Consider the following 20,873-nt stretch of genomic DNA (forward strand, 5'->3'; position numbering starts at 1 on the left):
GTTTTTTGAAAGACAACTCATATCAAGTTCATTTGGTTTCAAGGTTCAGGTTTAATTCATGGCCATTTCTTTGAGATTCATGTCACACTTTCATCATCACTACACATGAGTTAGTAGTTATCAATGTTCACATTCATATAACATCATCATATACTTCAAGTGAAAACAAAATGAGATGAAGGATGCTAATTGGAATTAGCTATCATAGGAATTCAAGTGTTATAAGATTGATTAACGAGTTTCTTTAAAATTCGTACAAGGCTACAGTTTCACAACATGAGAGTTGTTTTGAATTCAAAATGTACATCAACTATACAAATTCTCATAAGCCAAAAAAAGAACATGATACAAGGTTTTACAATTTCTAAGCAAGCCCTTGGCCTAAGGAGTTACAAATTCATGGAGCTCTTTTATCTTTGCTCTTTTCCCTCCATCGTGTTCTTTCCCAAGCTACACAAACATTGCATGAACTTGCAAAAAGCACGAAAGATCAAAGCAAGCAACAAGTTGTCAAGAACAAAAGAGAAGAATCAAGATGGCCCATTGTTTTTCTAGGAAGTTGGAGCTAGTAGTATGGTAGTGGAGGTTGCACATCTCCGAAATGATGATTAATAGGAATGCCAAGATGACGATGATGACAACCCATTATGTCAAACAGTGTCCAAGAAAAAATAAAAAATGTCTATATCTCCCTTCAGTTAAAAGAGATATTTTGTTAGCTGAGATTTTTCGACATCCACAAATCTCAGCATCTCAAGAGAGAGTATGAAGAAAACTCTTAGTGAAAATTTGGTGGCCATGCAAATGTGTTTCGGCACACCTGTGAATGTTTTTCGACAAAAAGACGTTGGCAAAAAGACGTCGAAAAATGGCTATAGAACGGGGTTTTGGACATAGTATTTTTCAAGCAGCAAGTGCAAACATTTCGACCACGGCATTTAAGATGTACAATGTGGCTAAATAACTCCTTTTTAGCCTTATCCGTTTGAAGGGACGCGTGGAAGCGGTTTTTTGAAGCAAGCGACATGCAACATGTTAGAACAAGATTTGTTCTGATCAATTATCTTAGTTTTGATGATAACAATAATATGAATTTTGCTTAAGATAATATGGTGCTCTAATCCAATGCAATTTCCTTTTCAGGAAATATATAAAGAGTACGCATAATTCAGCACTCAGAAGCTTTGTCTCAAGGGTTCAGCATGCAACATCAGAACATGGTCTGGCAAGACATCAGAAGATGGTCGAAGCAGAATCAGAACATGGGTCTATGGAAGCATCAGAAGAACAAGAGAACAGAAGCACTGAAGTTCTGATGGTATCACGCTCAGAAGCACTTCAAGGTCAGAAGATCAGAAGATGCTATGCACCAAGCTGTTTGACTCTGATGATATTCAAACGTTGTATTCACAAACATCAGATCAGAAGAAAGTACAAGTGGCAAGCTACGCTGACTGACAAAAGGAACGTTAAAAGCTATTCTAGGCTACGTCAGTAGACACAGCGTGAACAAGGCTCGAGGTAGTTGACAAAAGCGTATAACATTAAATGCGATGCTGTACGGAACACGCAAAGCATTAAATGCATTCAACGGTCATCTTCTCCAACGCCTATAAATATGAAGTTCTGATGAGAAGCAAGGTTAACAATTCCGCACCAAAACAACTCAAATTAACTTGCTTAAACTCTGCTCAAATCAAAGCTCAGAATCTTCATCTTCATCAAAGCTCACTACATTGCTGTTGTAATATATTAGTGAGATTAAGCTTAAACGTTAAGAGAAATATCACAGTTTGTGATTATCGCTTTCAAGAAGCATTTGTAATACTCTTAGAATTGATTACATTAAGTTGTAAGGAACTAGAGTGATCGTGTGGATCAGAATACTCTAGGAAGTCTTAGAAGTGATCTAAGCAGGTTGTAACTAGAGTGATCGTGTGGATCAGTAGACTCTAGAAAAGTCTTAGAGGGTATCTAAGCAGTTGTTCCTGGAGTGATCAGTGTGTGATCAGAAGACTCTGGAAGACTTAGTTGCTGACTAAGTGGAGAACCATTGTAATCCGTGCGATTAGTGGATTAAATCCTCAGTTGAGGTAAATCATCTCTGCGGGGGTGGACTGGAGTAGTTTAGTTAACAACGAACCAGGATAAAAATAACTGTGCAATTTATTTTTATCTGTCAAGTTTTTAAAGCTACACTTATTCAAACCCCCCCTTTCTAAGTGTTTTTCTATCCTTCAATTGGCATCAGAGCGCCGGTTCTAAGGTGCAAGCACTTAACCGTGTTTAGAAAAGATTCAGGAAGAGAAAAACGCTTCAGTAAAAGATGGTTGATGAAAGTGAAAAGTCTACACCTGTATCTACATCTGGCTCTGCTGAGCAATACAACGGTAACAATGGTTATACTAGACCGCCGGTATTTGATGGTGAAAACTTTGAATACTGGAAAGATAAACTGGAAAGTTACTTTCTTGGTCTAGATGGTGATCTATGGGATCTTCTGATGGATGGTTACAAACATCCAGTAAATGCCAGAGGCGTAAAGCTGACAAGGCAAGAAATGAATGATGATCAGAAGAAGCTTTTCAGGAATCATCATAAATGCAGAACTGTTTTGCTGAATGCTATCTCTCATGCTGAGTATGAGAAGATATCTAACAGGGAAACGGCCTATGACATATATGAGTCCTTGAAAATGACTCATGAAGGAAATGCTCAAGTCAAGGAGACTAAAGCTCTAGCTTTAATCCAGAAGTATGAAGCCTTCAAGATGGAGGATGATGAAGACATTGAAAAGATGTTTTCAAGATTTCAAACTCTTACTGCTGGATTGAGAGTTCTTGACAAGGGATACACCAAGGCTGATCACGTAAAGAAGATCATCAGAAGCTTACCCAGAAGATGGGGTCCTATGGTGACTGCATTCAAGATTGCAAAGAATCTGAATGAAGTTTCTCTGGAAGAGCTTATCAGTGCCTTGAGAAGTCATGAAATAGAGCTGGACGCAAATGAGCCTCAAAAGAAAGGTAAGTCTATTGCATTAAAATCAAATATCAAGAAATGCACTAACGCTTTTCAGGCTAGAGAAGAAGATCCTGAAGAATCAGAATCTGAAGAAGAAGATGAACTGTCTTTGATCTCCAGAAGGCTAAATCAACTCTGGAAGACCAAGCAAAGGAAGTTCAGAGGCTTCAGAAGTTCAAAGAAATTTGAACGTGGAGAATCTTCTGATGACAGAAGATTTGACAAGAAGAAGGTCATGTGCTATGAATGCAATGAGCCTGGACACTACAAGAATGAATGTCCAAATCTTCAGAAGGAAAATCCCAAGAAGAAGTTTCATAAGAAGAAAGGTCTTATGGCAACCTGGGATGAGTCAGAAGATGATTCAGACTCTGAAGATGAGCAGGCTAACTGTGCGCTGATGGCGACAGAAGATGACGGATCAGAATCTACATCAGAATCAGATTCTGAAGAGGTATTTTCTGAACTTACTAGAGATGAGTTAGTTTCCGGTCTAACTGAACTTCTGGAACTCAAGTCTCAGATTAGTCTCAAATACAAAAAGCTGAAAAAGCTATTTGAATTTGAAACAAAGAAGCTTGAGTTGGAGAATTCTGAATTAAAAGAAAAACTTTTAAAATTATCCAATAATGTTGGATCTCCTTCTGATTCAGAAAAATCCACTCCTAGTCTAAACCATATTCTGAAAGAATATGATTTAAGTTTCAGAAAGTTCTTATCTAGAAGTATTGGCAGAAGTCAGCTAGCTTCTATGATATATGCTGTGTCTGGAAACAAAAGAGTAGGCATTGGTTTTGAGGGTGAAACCCCATACAAACTTGAACCTGTTGATGAAATGAAATTCACATACAAGCCATTGTATGATCAGTTCAAGTATGGCCACTCCCATGATATTAGGCACACTTCACATGCTCAAAGTTTTCACATAACACACACCAAAAAGCATGTGACACAACCTAGGAAATATCATGAAACTCACATTAAAAATTATCATGCTGTTCCTCCTATTGCTTACAATGTTAAACCTAAGTTCAATCAGAACTTAAGGAGAACTAACAAGAAAGGACCCAAGAAAATGTGGGTACCAAAGAAAAAGACTATTTCTTTTGCAGATTCTCTTGGTGACAAAGAAGATAAAAGTCAACATGACATGTCTCCTGGACTCGAGTTGGTCTCAACACTTGAAGGGAAGAAAGACTGTCTTCCAAGACCTGGTGCTTAAGTCTGGAGGAGAAGTCAAGTTCGGAGGAGATCAGAAGGGCAAGATAATTGGCTCTGGAACTATAAAGTCTGGTAACTCTCCTTCCATTTCTAATGTACTTCTTGTAGAAGGATTAACACATAACCTCTTATCTATCAGTCAATTGAGTGACAATGGTTATGATATAATCTTTAATCAAGAGTCTTGCAAGGCTGTAAATCAGAAGGATGGCTCAATCCTATTTACAGGCAAGAGGAAGAACAACATTTATAAGACAGATCTGCAAGATCTTATGAGTCAGAAGGTGACTTGTCTTATGTCTGTTTCTGAAGAGCAGTGGGTCTGGCACAGAAGATTAGGTCATGCTAGTTTGAGAAAGATTTCTCAGATTAACAAACTAAATCTGGTCAGAGGACTCCCTAATCTGAAATTCAAATCAGATGCTCTTTGTGAAGCATGTCAGAAGGGCAAGTTCTCCAAACCTGCATTCAAGTCCAAGAATGTTGTTTCTACCTCAAGGCCATTAGAACTCTTGCACATTGATCTGTTTGGCCCAGTCAAAACAGCATCTGTCAGAGGGAAGAAATATGGATTAGTCATCGTAGATGATTATAGCCGCTGGACATGGGTAAAATTCTTGAAACACAAGGATGAGACTCATTCAGTGTTCTTTGATTTCTGCATTCAGATTCAATCTGAAAAAGAGTGTAAAATCATAAAGGTCAGAAGTGATCATGGTGGTGAATTTGAGAACAGATCCTTTGAAGAATTCTTCAAAGAAAATGGTATTGCCCATGATTTCTCTTGTCCTAGAACTCCACAGCAAAATGGAGTTGTAGAACGAAAGAATAGGACTCTACAAGAAATGGCCAGAACCATGATCAATGAAACCAATATGGCTAAGCATTTCTGGGCAGAAGCAATAAACACTGCATGCTATATTCAGAATAGAATCTCTATCAGACCTATTCTAAATAAGACTCCCTATGAATTGTGGAAGAATAGAAAGCCCAACATTTCATATTTCCATCCTTTTGGATGTGTATGCTTTATTCTGAACACTAAAGATCATCTTGGTAAGTTTGATTCCAAAGCACAAAAATGTTTCCTTCTTGGATATTCTGAACACTCAAAAGGCTACAGAGTATACAATACTGAAACATTGATTGTAGAAGAATCAATCAATATCAGGTTTGATGATAAGCTTGGTTCTGAAAAACCAAAGCAGTTTGATAATTTTGCAGATTGTGATATTGATATATCAGAAGTTGTTGAGCCAAGAAGCAACGCATCAGAAGCAGAGCTTCTCAGAAGCAAAGAATCTGAAGATCAAGTATCAGCTTCTCTGGAGAATCTAAGCATATCTGAAGAACCATCTGTCAGAAGATCATCCAGACTCATCTCTGGTCATTCAGAAGATGTCATTCTTGGAAAGAAGGATGATCCAATCAGAACAAGAGCATTCCTTAAGAACAATGCAGACTGTCAATTAGGCCTTGTATCTTTGATCGAGCCAACTTCTGTTGATCATGCTCTAGAAGATCTAGACTGGATAATTGCTATGCAAGAAGAACTGAATCAGTTTACAAGGAATGATGTTTGGGATCTTGTTCCTAGACCAGATGGATTCAATATAATCGGGACAAAATGGGTCTTCAGAAACAAGCTCAGTGAGAAAGGCGAAGTGGTAAGGAACAAAGCCAGACTGGTGGCTCAGGGTTACAGTCAGCAAGAAGGAATTGACTATACAGAAACCTTTGCACCAGTGGCCAGGTTAGAATCTATTCGTCTATTAATTTCATTTGCCACTCAACATAACATCACTCTCTATCAGATGGATGTTAAGAGTGCCTTCTTAAATGGTTATATAGATGAAGAAGTTTATGTCCATCAACCTCCTGGTTTTGAAGACTCTATGTCTCCTAATCATGTTTTTAAACTAAAGAAATCATTGTATGGATTGAAACAGGCTCCCAGGGCTTGGTATGAACGCTTAAGTTCTTTCCTTCTGGATAATGGTTTCACTAGAGGAAAAGTGGATACTACTCTCTTTTGTAAAACCTTTAAAAGGGATATTTTAATTTGTCAAATATATGTAGATGATATTATTTTTGGAACATCTAATGCTACACTTGGAAAGGAGTTTGCTGAGTCTATGCAGGCTGAGTTTGAAATGAGTATGATGGGAGAACTCAAGTATTTCCTTGGAATACAAATAAATCAAACATCTGAAGGAACGTATGTTCACCAAACCAAGTATGTGAAGGAACTTCTGAAGAAGTTTAATCTTCTAGACTGCAAAGAAGCCAAAACTCCTATGCATCCAACATGCATCCTAGGTAAGGATGAGGTAAGTAAGAAGGTAGATCAGAAGTTATACAGAGGTATGATTGGATCTCTTCTATATCTGACTGCTTCTAGACCTGACATTCTGTTCAGTGTTTGTTTGTGTGCTAGATTCCAATCAGATCCTAGAGAATCTCATTTAACTGCTGTTAAGAGAATTCTAAGGTATCTGAAAGGTACTACTAATGTTGGCTTAGTTTACAGAAAATCTAAAGAATACAACTTAGTAGGATTCTGCGATGCTGATTATGCTGGAGACAGAATTGAAAGAAAAAGTACTTCAGGAAGTTGCCAATTCCTTGGAAGTCATTTGATCTCCTGGTACAGCAAGAAGCAAGCAACTATTGCTCTATCAACAACAGAAGCAGAATATGTCGCTGCTGCTAGTTGTAGTACACAGATGCTCTGGATGAAGAGTCAGCTAGAAGATTATCAGATATTTGAGAGTAACATGCCTATATTCCGTGATAATACTTCTGCTATATGTTTATCTAAGAATCCTATTCTTCATTCAAAAGCTAAACATATTGAGATTAAACATCATTTCATAAGGGACTATGTTCAGAAGGGTGTTATATCTTTAAACTTTGTTGATACAGACCATCAATGGGCTGATATCTTTACAAAACCCCTGGCTGAAGATAGGTTTAAGTTCATTCTGAAGAACATCAGTATGGATTTATGCCCAGAATGAGAAGATGAGAAGTTCTCATGTATGAGTATCTTCTGAAATGAAAATGGACAATTTTCTTTTATCAGAAGTTCTGATTGAAATCTTTTAGAAATTATGATTCGGTTATTACTAACGTTTCATTGTCTAAGTTGATTCAGAACCTCTTTTAAAGCAAAACAGCTGTAACGTTTTATCTCGGGATGGTAAACCTGTCGTTACTATTCATTGATAAGCGCGCGTGCAGTTGAAGGGACACCGACCATAGGTAACTGTGCTAGTCACCTCATTTGTCTTTATTATCTCTCCTCACGTCACGTAACATTAAATGCTTTTCATCATTTACTCTCTTTCAGTTTTTCTTTATATTCTTCAAACATTTTTCCTTCCCTCTCATATTTTCTCTATTCACTCTATCTTTTTGCATTCATATCAAACCCTACCCGTTCATTATCTGCAAATCCATCATGAACTCCTCATCAAGCCCAGGAAACCATGGTAAAGATCAAAACAACAAGAGGAAAGCTGTTGAAACATCTCCCTCCAAACCCAAAAAGATAAAGATCACCTATGACCCTCTCAAGGTGAATCCATTCGAAGCAATGCTTTCTGGAAACTATTCTAGACGTGTGTTTCATCCCCCTGGTGAAAGCCCTCCATCATCTCCATCTTCTTCCTCATCTTGTTTCCTTCTAGACTCAACTTCCTCTTCATCTAACCTTTCCTCTCCCTCAACCCATTCCGAAGAAATCTCTTCATCTTCACCTGCTGAGAATGTTGTCTCTGATAAAGATTGTGGAAGATCTGCATCAGAACCAAGTCTCCCTGACCCCTCGCCTGGAAGTCCAAGAAGCAGTCAATGATGCGCTTCACTCCTTCATGGCATGCTGGCACAGATTTTGTCTTAGCTAGGGTCTTAGGCTTGGGTCTTAGTAGTTTTCTTTTCCTTGTTGCATCTGCTTGTTAAAAATATTCTCTTGTAATCTGTTTTGATTATCAATAAAAAGTTTTCTTGATTTACATTCCAGTGTTCTTTACTTGTCGTTTTATTCATCTGAATCTTTTGAAATATTCTTTTTGATGTTATGACAAAAAGGGGGAGAAGATAAATGATAAATGATTTGATTAATCTATCAGTTGCTGGGCAAAGCTCCCACACATTTACTAACAAGAACTGCAAGTTCTATATGGTTTAAGTGTTTTGCAGGTATAAAGAAGTGAAGAAAATCTTCAAAGCAAAGCAAACACAAGAAGCAAGAAAAGCAAAACCATGGAAACTGAAGCAAGCTGAGTGCTGTCAAGCTTCAGAAATCAGAAGCAAGAAAGAAGATAGAATTTGATCCATATTTGTCTATTTGATCTGACAAAATTCTATTTGCTCTGATACATTATTTTAGCCTATATGGCTCTGATACATATCATGTGTTCAAATATACATTTTATGTTCTGACTCGTTCATGCTGACTTTTGTCGTTTAGTTTTTGTTCTGTAACATTTCAGGATGTAGAGATGCTCTGATGATGCTCTGGTACATTCAACAATGTTCTGATACAAATCTAGCATGAAGTGATGTTGGTAGAAATTCAAGCTCTGAAGCTATCCGAGGGAAGCAGAAATCAGAAGCTGTGAATGTTCTAAAGATCCAGAAAACTCAAGTTCTGAAGCTGTCCTAAATGGAAGCAGAAATCAGAAGCTGTGAATGTTCAGAAGATCAAAGAAATTCAAGTTCTGAAGCTGTCCTAGATGGAAGCAGAAGTCAGAAGCTGTGAATGTTCAGAAGATCAAAGAAACTCAAGTTCTGAAGCTGTCCTAGATGGAAGCAGGAATCAGAAGCTGTGAGTGTTCTAGGGATCTAAGGAAATTCTAGTTCTGAAGCTGTCCAATGGAAGCAGAAGTCAGAAGCTATGAATTCTCTAAAGACAGAAGCTTATATGATCGTCTCTACCGAAATAATCAGGGAAGTCTTTTATTAAAGTTCTTCGAGTATTTATTTCAGGGGGAGATTATTTATCTCAGGGGGAGATTGTTAATCTCAGGGGGAGACATATTCATATGCTTATGCTATAGCTGTGTAATTTGTCTTTTGCCGTCTGTTCTTTCTGATCGCAAATTCATATCATTTATATATGTTTTTGTCATCATCAAAAAGGGGGAGATTGTTAGAACAAGATTTGTTCTGATCAATTATCTTAGTTTTGATGATAACAATAATATGAATTTTGCTTAAGATAATATGGTGCTCTAATCCAATGCAATTTCCTTTTCAGGAAATATATAAAGAGTACGCATAATTCAGCACTCAGAAGCTTTGTCCCAAGGGTTCAGCATGCAACATCAGAACATGGTCTGGCAAGACATCAGAAGATGGTCGAAGCAGAATCAGAACATGGGTCTATGGAAGCATCAGAAGAACAAGAGAACAGAAGCACTGAAGTTCTGATGGTATCACGCTCAGAAGCACTTCAAGGTCAGAAGATCAGAAGATGCTATGCACCAAGCTGTTTGACTCTGATGATATTCAAACGTTGTATTCACAAACATCAGATCAGAAGAAAGTACAAGTGGCAAGCTACGCTGACTGACAAAAGGAACGTTAAAAGCTATTCTAGGCTACGTCAGTAGACACAGCGTGAACAAGGCTCGAGGTAGTTGACAAAAGCGTATAACATTAAATGCGATGCTGTACGGAACACGCAAAGCATTAAATGCATTCAACGGTCATCTTCTCCAACGCCTATAAATATGAAGTTCTGATGAGAAGCAAGGTTAACGATTCCGCACCAAAACAACTCAAATTAACTTGCTTAAACTCTGCTCAAATCAAAGCTCAGAATCTTCATCTTCATCAAAGCTCACTACATTGCTGTTGTAATATATTAGTGAGATTAAGCTTAAACGTTAAGAGAAATATCACAGTTTGTGATTATCGCTTTCAAGAAGCATTTGTAATACTCTTAGAATTGATTACATTAAGTTGTAAGGAACTAGAGTGATCGTGTGGATCAGAATACTCTAGGAAGTCTTAGAAGTGATCTAAGCAGGTTGTAACTAGAGTGATCGTGTGGATCAGTAGACTCTAGAAAAGTCTTAGAGGGTATCTAAGCAGTTGTTCCTGGAGTGATCAGTGTGTGATCAGAAGACTCTGGAAGACTTAGTTGCTGACTAAGTGGAGAACCATTGTAATCCGTGCGATTAGTGGATTAAATCCTCAGTTGAGGTAAATCATCTCTGCGGGGGTGGACTGGAGTAGTTTAGTTAACAACGAACCAGGATAAAAATAACTGTGCAATTTATTTTTATCTGTCAAGTTTTTAAAGCTACACTTATTCAAACCCCCCCTTTCTAAGTGTTTTTCTATCCTTCACAACAGAGAACGAGGCATTCAGTGAAGAAAAACTCGTCTTTAGCAGTTATTTAGATTTCAGTATAAATAATAATTTTAGCAGTGGAATTGGGGTGTCAAATTCACTACAAAACGCAGAGTACAAAGCGAAGAGACAAATGAGTTCCAAGAGTGCAATGTACGTTTGATCACCATCTTTTACATTAATGCAAACATTATTTTTGATTTTACATTCTGTTTTACATCCCTTTTCCATTGTCGAACTCTTTACTTTTTCGTCAAGTTTTACTTCAAATCATTTTACTTTCATAAAGTGGCTTCTCCCAGTGTCGAGATCTTTCATACTTTGATTACCTGCACTTTATTTGGAAAACTTCATGCACATTGTTTTAAGACTCCTTAGTCAGTCTTACAAGTAACTTTTAATAAGAGACTAGCGGTGTTTATCAAATTTCGGAGTAAACAAGATCGAGGATGATCTATTTGTGGAATTTTGCGAGAATTAGGAGTCGATTCCCACAAACGGTGCAACTGTTCCGTTTCAAAACTAGGATTGGTGTTGATCAAAGACATATGATCCTGAATCGATAGTGTTGTTCTCCGGTACGGTGATGCGGGATGGACCTACAAGGTTAACTTTGTAACGCTCAAGTCAGTGCAGAATCCAAGATGAATATAGTGAAAAATGCATATCAGAAAGTGTAACTTGAATCTCACGTGTGTTGATTTAGTACATTGAATTATTTTGATTGGACATGCCTCTACTAATTTAGTTTATGACAACATTTTTCCATCGAACTTGTAATTTTCGTCAAATCCTTCTATGCATAATAGATTCAGGATTTTCCAATTTACCAAATTGTCATGAAAATGTTGACTTCAATTTTCTTTGATAGATTCTAAATTTCACCAACAACAATAAATTAATTGACAATTTAATAATAATAATAATAACTAATTGTATTTTAAAATTGCGACCGTGTAAATCTCAACCATACAAAACCAGCTTATTTAACCTACATATTATTTGACATGAGGCTTTACTTTCTACAATAAAATTGAGAAGTACATTGATTATTATTTCATTGGGCAGCTAATGAAACTTCAGAGATCTTACTACTAAGACAAGAGACACTAAGTTTAGGGATGGTGTATGGTCCTTCTAATAAACCCTTGGCTATGATTCTATATGCAGCCTCAGTTAAATGATATCCATCCCAACTAACATATTTTGATGGATCATCACATGCAGTCACCTCTGAATTTCCACACAGGGCAGTTTCATTGTAGTTGTAAGGACCTCCACCTCCACAACATAGTTTCAAAGTATTTCCATCAAATCCTGCAACAAAATGTCAAAATCACGTTGAGACTCAAAAGCTACAAAATCTAACTTTAAGTAGAATACATTGTGCTTGAGAGCAAACAATCATGTCAAAATCAATTCTACACATCCAAAATCTATTCTGGGTGTCTCAAATGTGAAACCAAACATACAGTAAGAGGGTTAGAGGATAGAATACCAAATTGTTCTGGAGATTTGTAAAGCTGCAATGCAGCATTGAAGTAATCTGCATAGATGATGTTAGTAAAAGGATACACCACTCGAAGCTTATTTAGTTCGATTTGAAGAAGTTCGTTATGGTATTCGAATAACTTGTTAAACCATTTCAAACATCCAGCTTCATCATACTCCGCTTTATCTCTAGTTGCATACATTGCTAATAAGACCGGATTGCATCCAAGTGGTAAATTTCCAGGAACCAAAATTGTTACGGCACCTAAATCAATCAACTCCTGCATGAAATAAAAAAGTTACTAGAAAAACTACGGACCAAATTCTCTGCTGTCAGCTTTTGACGCATCGGTGCATTCCAGATATGAATCGTGAACGACCACGGATAAACCTTATGTGTGAATGCGACAAACTTTTGACAGCCGATAATCCGATTTTTATAACTAGTACTTATGGACTTTCGAACACTGAATTAAATTCTTACCCTGATTGCTGAAGTGATTACAGATATTATACGTGGTGCGTAAGCAATAAGATCTCCATATGAGTTATTTGCTAACAATGGAAAACCATAATCATTGCCTCCTATCTCTCCCACGACAAACAAGGAGCTGCCAAGAACATCTTTGCATCCTACAATAATGAAATCCCTTAAACTAACATTCAAAGTAACAGTAGTAAATATTTTAAGAGGGATCAACTAAATATTTTGTGAATCACTGAAATGGATTTATGGCCGCATGCAGTAAAACGCTGCTACGGTCGTGACATCTAGGTTGTAATCTCGGATAGCAGCGCTATGCGCCCCGAACCCTCAAAATGCTATAGCAGCATAGCGGATAGTGAGATGACAGTTAATATGAAGACTAAAAAACACTTAATAATTCATTTTCATTAGGCACAACAGTAGCAAGTTTAGATTGGTGTCTGGTAACTCTTGTTGGTTCATTATCCAGTCTGCATTACCAACAACTTCCCAAGTCAAGTCCTCTTCTCCCAAAACCAAATCTTCTTCCAATATTGCATTTTCATCATCCTTAGAGCAAAAGAGTTCAATACTAACCTTTGAAGAGAAACAAAGCAAAGGAGAAGAGGCGAAGCAGAACAAGGAAGCAGAAGAGAATGGAGAGGAAGAGGAAAACATCGAAATATTAAGTATGGTTTACATTTTTCCTCAAATTGAGACTAGCAATCAAGAAAACGTCATAGCGTTTCTATTCCGCCTCTACCAAACTGCTATTCACGGAGGCTATGATCGCTACCGTCAATAGCGCTTCGCAGGCCAATAGCGTAGCAATGAGGAGCAGCACCACCACGCTATGCAGCTATAGCAACACTATGGCGCTTTATTGATAACCTAGCATGACACAGTGTTGCCACTGCTTTGCTTTGACTAGTTCATTTACTTTAAACTAATACAATGTTTTGTTTAATCAACACTGCAATTACGATACCGATAACGCAACATCCATAAAAAGCGAAATCGCAAAATCTTACATATCAAAAGACAGTAATTTACAAATGCAAATTAGCAATAAACAAGAAACAAAAAGGAGTAAAGAGTAGTATATAACTTTACTTGAAGAAGAATTGCATATAGAAGGAAGCATTTCCTTGAACTCATCAATCTGAACCATGAGAGAATAATTCGCAGTCCCACCAACAACAAACCCTTTCTCTTCAAAGAAACTCCTATCCAAAGCAGTCACTCCAGCAACCGCAAAATTCACTCCACCTTCAATACTCCCACTTTCCTCCACACCACCATTCTTGAAACCCAAGTAAGGTTTCACATACGGAAGTCCCAAATCCTCAGCTACACAAACACAGACACAAAACCAAAAAAAATGATTTTTTAAACTTTTACTCTTTATCAAAGTGAAAAAGAAAAAGGGTATGATGAAAATTGAATGATAATATAAATTACCTATGAAATCAATGATGAGTCTGCCATTAGAGCACCTTCCATTAGGGTGATGGAAATGGGTTTCACCGTAAGGAGGGAGCAGACAATTGGGACTTTGTGGTTGAGAAATGAAATTCAAGTTTCCTGTATCAGCGAGGGAATCTCCAAAGCTGAAGATTGATGTGTAGCAACTAGTAGCAGAAGTAGCAAAAACCAGTGACAGAACAATAAGTAGCCATTGTTGAGGTTGTTGTAGTGAACAAATCAACATAGTCATTATTTGGTTTTTTTGGTTGTTATTCATTGAACAATGATGAGTTCCTCTCTAGCTATAAACACCTCTTTCTTACTTTTTTTTCCCATGTTTTTCTTATGTTATTTTACCTATTTTGTATTTAGATTTTCTAAATATCTCATTTATATCTATGGTGTCTATTTTAACTTTTTCATATTTTAATGTAAATTAGTAATACTAATAAAGAATATGAGTTGAAATATCAAATTAAAATATTTAATATGCAAAAATTATATTTAGAAATATTTTTTGAAGATAATATTAAAGAAAAAGAAATAATTTGATTTGATTAATCGAGCAATTCTTGCATGGACACGACCTTAAATCCATATTCTTATAAACAACCAATAAGAAAGAGTACTTTTTAAATTTATTTTAATTTTAATTTTGTTTTTAATTAGATTCATGGGATGATTGAGATTATGAAGGAGAGAGAAAAATCAATATTTATTTTTTAATTAATTAAAATTCTGTGATTGGTTGTGTGTAAAACAATTTCTTAAGTATATGTCCATCTAAGAATTTTCCTGATTAATCATCATTCAATCATGACAACATAATTAAAAATTATATTGAGCGCAATTTAACTTTGACAAATTTTATACTCAATACATAGGTTTCCTTCAAAGACGGTCCTAAATACATGTATTTCAAAATAAAAACAAATTTAATTACATTCTAATAAAGTATGGACAAAAAGAAGCACCAAATAAAAGGATGTGTATAGTGTTTATATAACTCTCTCGGTTAATATGGTTTCTTTCTTCTAAGAAACAAAGAGCAATGAAGCCATAAAAAAATTATGAGTAATGCTACTCTTACACCCAATTCCTACACCCAATACTTACACCAAATTCACCGTATTTATACGGTGAAAAATAAAATGGTGAACAGTGTTTTTAAAATAAAATAATAATATTTATAAAAAATATTTTTTATTTTTAAAATTACGGACGACACTGTTAATGTACAAACGTGCGTTAACCAAGTTCAATATTGCATTAACCAAATTTTTACGCTGTATTAACCAAGTTTGATGACTGCTAAAAATTATTTTTAATACCTGGATTTTGCATTAACCAACTTCATTACTGTATTAACCAAGTTTTTACACTGTATTAACCAAGTTTGGTGACTGCTAAAAATTATTTTTAATACCTAGATGCTGCATTAACCAACTTCATTATTGTATTAACCAAATTTTTACACTGCATTAACCAAATTTGAATAATATTATTCTCACACCCATGAACAGTACTTTACAGTAGTCACCAAATTTGGTTAATACAATGTAAATTGTTGGTTAATAAAGTTATAAAGTTGGTTAATGACACAAATTTAAAAAAATAAAAAATTATTTATTATTATAATAATATTTTACTGTTCATAAAATATATATTTTTATTTAAAAAACACTATTCACCGTATAAATACGGTGAATAGTGTTGGGCGTAAGTATTTGGTGTAGAAAGTGGTGTATGAATAGCATTACTCAAAAATTATTTTGACCGTTACTTGTGGAAAAAAAATGTTTATTAACTGTTACTTTGACTTTCATGAAATTAGAAACTTGACTAGACTTATTGGAATATATGGTTATCCCCAGCAAACAAAGAAACACTTAAGTTGTGCTATATTGACTAATATGTATAATAACTCTCACAACAAGAAAATCTTAAATTAGCTAGGGAAAATACACTAGCTAATTCGTAGCTAATCTCTATCAAACAAAAATAGTTGGAGATTTGTTGGGGATTAACTACAATATATGCCCTAGCATGGATTGAGTGGCTAATTATCTTGGCAAAAAATTTCTAGCAAAATTCAAACTAATATTAATTTATTCCTAGCTAAACCACAACAAAACAGTAGCAAAATTTCGAAGTTGAATTTATACTTCCCAACTAAACAGCTACAGTATGACTACGAAAATATCTTAACAAATCTCAAGCTAAATATTTAAAACAATTTTACAACTATTTTTTATTTTCTTTTATAATTATTTAAATTAATTAATTTAATTTTTAAATATAATATAATTTTTACTTTATTATTAAAATGAAAATACACTAGTCATTAAATAACCAAAAAAATTAATTTTTTAATATATTTAACAACACTGAAACATTAAACATCACAATAATATTCTAAAATCAATTTTTTAATATATTTAACAATACTAAAACATTTTACATTACAATAATATTCTATTTTATTTCCAATTCAGAAGTCACATCTCAGGTTCTATATTAACTCCGGTTTCCAAAATAGATTGGAAAACATTCTTTCACCTTATATCTCCATGAGTTTCTTCAGGTACTTCACTTTGCATGGGTGCTTTTGGCATGGATCGAATCAATGAAAGAATTGGCTCCAACATTGGCAACATGCCCAATAAACACATTAGTCAAACCGCCTTGCCTCCGTCTTCTCAACATTTTCTTGAGGAGAAGAAAATTCTTTACCTTTCGCAATAAATCAAAGTCATGGAGTGAGGACATGAAAAATAGACATTGATATGTTAATTACCATTGAGTTATAAGAAAGGAAACAAACATCTATTATGTCAATTATCTCAGCATTTGATAATCCAATCAAATATTATTTAATATATGGCCATTCTTACAATATCTACACAAGCAATATTCGTTTTTTTGTAAGGCATATATACATAAGCAATATAATTAATATTCAATACAAATTGGTATACTGATTATCTTGTTTATTACACTAACATTACAAAATATCATTGGTTAAAAAATACCCTAAAGAGAGCTTCACTAATACTAACAATAAATAATCACATGTGCATATTACTTTGTTTAACAGTGAGATATACTTACAGATGGTTATGATAAAATAAGCCTTTTTTTAAGTAATAAAATAGAAAGATAAAAAAGGACCTAGAATTGCTTATTAGATAACGAGTACCACAACATGTTGTACCAAAAGATAGTTGAAAGTATATGCCTTCACATTTGCAAAAACTAAACATCATGACAGAGTTATAAAAATGTTTTGCATTGGACAATGAAGATAAGTTAAGTGCATAACAAATTAGGGTGAAATCCAATAGATTCAAACCTTTTGGATCATAGTTGGCTAAAGCTTAAGCTACTAAAGTCAAGTCTGCAATCAAAGATTAATAAACATTAGATTCAGAGTGTAAGGAATATTGATCCAAAATTAACTTATTTGTTCAACTTCAATATATATTAAATTACTCTCACCTCATCCTTTTGATCTTATGACAGCTATAACAAATGTGTTATTTACCAAAAATAAGAGTATGAAGATCTCCACCTTCTTCTAGATCCTGACAGCACCTTTATCTAATTAAAAAGTAAAATCAAATGTGTAATTTACTAAAATAAGAATCTAAAGATACCTGATCAAACCTCTTTAGGCATAGCATGTTGTACACAAAGATAAATAAAGAAAAATAGAAACAGAGAATGACAATAGAGAAAATACATTGTATATATATTAATCTGAATCTCGCACACCTAGCTGGTTCAGCTTCACCTCCTTGAAACTGCTAAAGAAAATTGAAAAAAATTAATAGCATTAAAATTTAACTACATCATTGTTACAATAGAGAAAAGACAATGTATATATTAATCTGAATCTCGCACACCTAGCTGGTTCAGCTTAACCTCCTTGAAACTGTTAAAGAAAATTGAAAAAAAAAATAATAGCATTAAAATGTAACTACATCATTGTTTACTTACTCATAAGAAAAAACACAAACCATGTAATAAGAAGAACCATGCTGGAGTAACTCGAGGGTGACACACCATTCATCGGTGAGAACTCATTGGCTGGAGGAGTCAAATAGAACGACACCATCTCCACAATTTGCATGAACATCGAAGGGTCCCACCTTAATTTAGAACATATTGTTGTTAATTATCACCCTACATTTTGTATTCTATAATTCACTCATGAAAATTGCCAACACCAAGTTATTTACAAGCTTTAATCTAAGAATCTCTCATTAAAGAAGTTGAGGTTGTTTGAGTTACAACTCCTAGAATAGCAACTTTAGTCAAAATAACAGTCTCCACATATGCATGCACAAGAGCAAATGCAGTAACTTATTAAGTTTTTTACTTTGATTTACCACTAGTTGTATACACTAAAATGAAAGAGAAAACATAATGCATTAAGAAATTTGACTTCTTTAAAATTAGTGTATTAGTTGTTTCTTTAATACCTCTCTGTATTTTGTGTTTCCATGATTGCCAACACCAAGTTCTTAGAGGCTTTAATCCAATAATCTCTTAATAAAGTACCTGGTGTTGGTCGAGTTACAAAGCCAACTGTTCATATATCTTGGTATCACATCACGGTCGAGTTGTTATAAATAATTAAGTAGAGGAATGTTACGCATAGTATATCTGTCACCTGCAATTGTCACCGTGATTCAAAATCCAAATTATAGACAACAAAAACCCTAATTCACATTATTGTTCTAAAGAATTTACCTCTTCGGCTTAAAGTGTCACTTGGACATGCTCAAACTGAGTTAAAAAAGGCATCTTCATATGGAAACCTGGAAGAATTAATATTACAAACATGAACAGAGATTTAAAATTGAAACATAACCAAAGCATTATGCATTATCATCAAAATAAAATAAAAAAAAGAAAGAACTAATATCAAAACAGCATCAAATTAAGACAAATATTCCAAAACCAAGTGAATCTTAGTGTTTGTTCCAAAGAGAAAGCTATTTAGGACTTTAGATCTGGTGATTCAGTCTTCAAATCCATTGGAACTCTGTACATGTCAATGAGAAAAGCAAAAAATTGTAAACAACACAACATTCTAAATCCATTTATAGCATATTCATTCAACACACTGACGCAACAAACTCTCGTTTGTTGTCAACTAATTTTGTCATTTTATATAATGTATTTGATGAGTCTAATGTGTACTCCCTCCCTTCCTAATTTGTAGTTTCACTTGTTGTATTAATCAAATTAACGTATAGTCGAAATAACAAAAATAGTTGATATACTGATATGGAAGACGATGGAAATACTCATAGATTTTCTGATGCGTAGAGATAATCAATATGAGTAGTCTGGCCTTGTGAATTGAGCAATGTGAACAAAGATTTGATCGCATACCCACTCAAACGTTACAGAAATCTTTGATTGAACAACAATATAATTAACATCAATTAAAGTTAAACCCTAATTAAATTCCAACAAAATCATATAGAAGAAATAGATGCATTGTTGAAAATAGCTGTCGAGCCATGTCGATAAATAGGATTAAGCGAAAAATATTGATAAACATGAATCAACCAAAAAACATAGTGAAGATAGGAGACTTTACGCAGATCGGTGGGTGACGCAGATTGGAAAGCGAAATCGGAGAAAACAAACCATACAAATCGGTAGCAAGAGTCAGATCTAGGTCGTGATCAGTGGCGATATTGAGATTGATATCGAGATCGAGATTGCGATCGGCGAGATTGAGATTGAAATCGGCGAGATCGAGATTGCGATCGGCGAGATTGAGATTGAAATCGGCGAGATCGAGATTGCGATCGGCGAGATTGAGTTAGAAATCGGCGAGATCGAGATTGCGATCGGCGAGATTGAGTTTGAAATCGACGAGATCGAGATTGAGTTTGAAATCTTTGTAAGATCGTGTTTCGTGATATATCGATAGCGGTGTATTTCTGAGTGTATGTGAAAGAGAACGTGTTTAGTTTTTTTCTTTTCTAAATTATTATTATTTGGTGAGACAAAGCGTTATTAATTTTTTTTGGTAATTGTTTTTACTGAAAAAACTATATAAATGATTTTGTATTTTTAAATTTTAATTTTAAAATTTTATATTTATATTCATAAATGTTTTTTCTCCTAAATCAAAGAAACGCTGAAATTAGAATAAATGAACATTTTATTACATTTGTAAAAAAATATAAGTTTTTGCTATAGAAATTTTATTAGTAGCTAAAACATATTTAATTTGTCTCAGATTAACTTGAATATTTATTAGTAGCAATATTTTGGTAGCTAATATGATATTTTCTTGTAGTGTCTAATAATATGGATGATTGGATAATATGTGGTGACTGTAACATTATTTATTAATTATGCTAGTTATAAAAAAAAAAGGTAGTAACCAATAGCAAATATTTTTAATGATAACTACTAGAAGACCCGTGCGTCCGCACGGGTAATTCAAATCTTAACATGAATAATGTATTACAAACGCATAAAAAAATTTAAAAATTCGAATGAGAAATGTTAAATTAAGATTTATAAAGCATAATATAGATGTAATGAATCTATATATAGTAGTTATTTTTAAAAAAGAAAAAGTTGGAAATGCAATAAGCAAAAGGGTAATATGGTGATAGCGACCCGTGAAAATAGTGAGTTTCAGTGATAAAATTCACATAAGAAAGTTATTATGGTGATAGTGACCCGTAAAAATAGTGAGTTTCACTGATAAAATTCACATAAGAAAGCTATTAGGCTTAATTGTAATTTTGGTCTCCTATTACATATTTTTTGGATTTTGGTCCCCCTATTTTAAAATCCAGAATT

The 20,873-nt window shown here is 34.5% G+C and overlaps 1 protein-coding gene and 1 long non-coding RNA gene across 24 annotated transcripts; both read right to left on the reverse strand.

Annotated features, from left to right (window-relative positions):
• Window positions 1-11,529: 11,529 nt before the first annotated feature.
• LOC131622944 (GDSL esterase/lipase At1g28610-like) lies at window positions 11,530-14,359 on the reverse strand. The gene is made up of 5 exons (XM_058893957.1): window positions 14,028-14,359; window positions 13,680-13,916; window positions 12,585-12,733; window positions 12,108-12,381; window positions 11,530-11,926 (listed from the first exon to the last, which is right to left on the reverse strand). The coding sequence occupies exons 1-5, from the start codon at window positions 14,308-14,310 to the stop codon at window positions 11,667-11,669; spliced, it is 1,203 nt and encodes a 400-aa protein (XP_058749940.1). The 5' UTR covers window positions 14,311-14,359; the 3' UTR covers window positions 11,530-11,666.
• A 2,023-nt stretch (window positions 14,360-16,382) lies between these two features.
• On the reverse strand, window positions 16,383-20,063 carry LOC131644892 (uncharacterized). 23 transcript variants are annotated; one of them, XR_009296767.1, is made up of 9 exons: window positions 19,648-20,063; window positions 18,789-19,083; window positions 18,518-18,708; window positions 18,053-18,184; window positions 17,939-17,967; window positions 17,776-17,836; window positions 17,532-17,633; window positions 17,386-17,430; window positions 16,383-16,766 (listed from the first exon to the last, which is right to left on the reverse strand). It is a non-coding gene; the product is annotated as an uncharacterized LOC131644892 (long non-coding RNA). The 23 variants fall into 23 exon arrangements; XR_009296761.1 differs by having other exon boundaries at window positions 18,789-19,457; XR_009296775.1 differs by having other exon boundaries at window positions 18,518-18,701; window positions 18,789-18,856; window positions 19,648-20,062.
• Between the last annotated feature and the right edge of the window lie 810 nt (window positions 20,064-20,873).

The sequence above is a fragment of the Vicia villosa genome, linkage group LG1 (assembly GCF_029867415.1).
Source record: "Vicia villosa cultivar HV-30 ecotype Madison, WI linkage group LG1, Vvil1.0, whole genome shotgun sequence".
Classification (NCBI taxonomy): domain Eukaryota; kingdom Viridiplantae; phylum Streptophyta; class Magnoliopsida; order Fabales; family Fabaceae; genus Vicia; species Vicia villosa.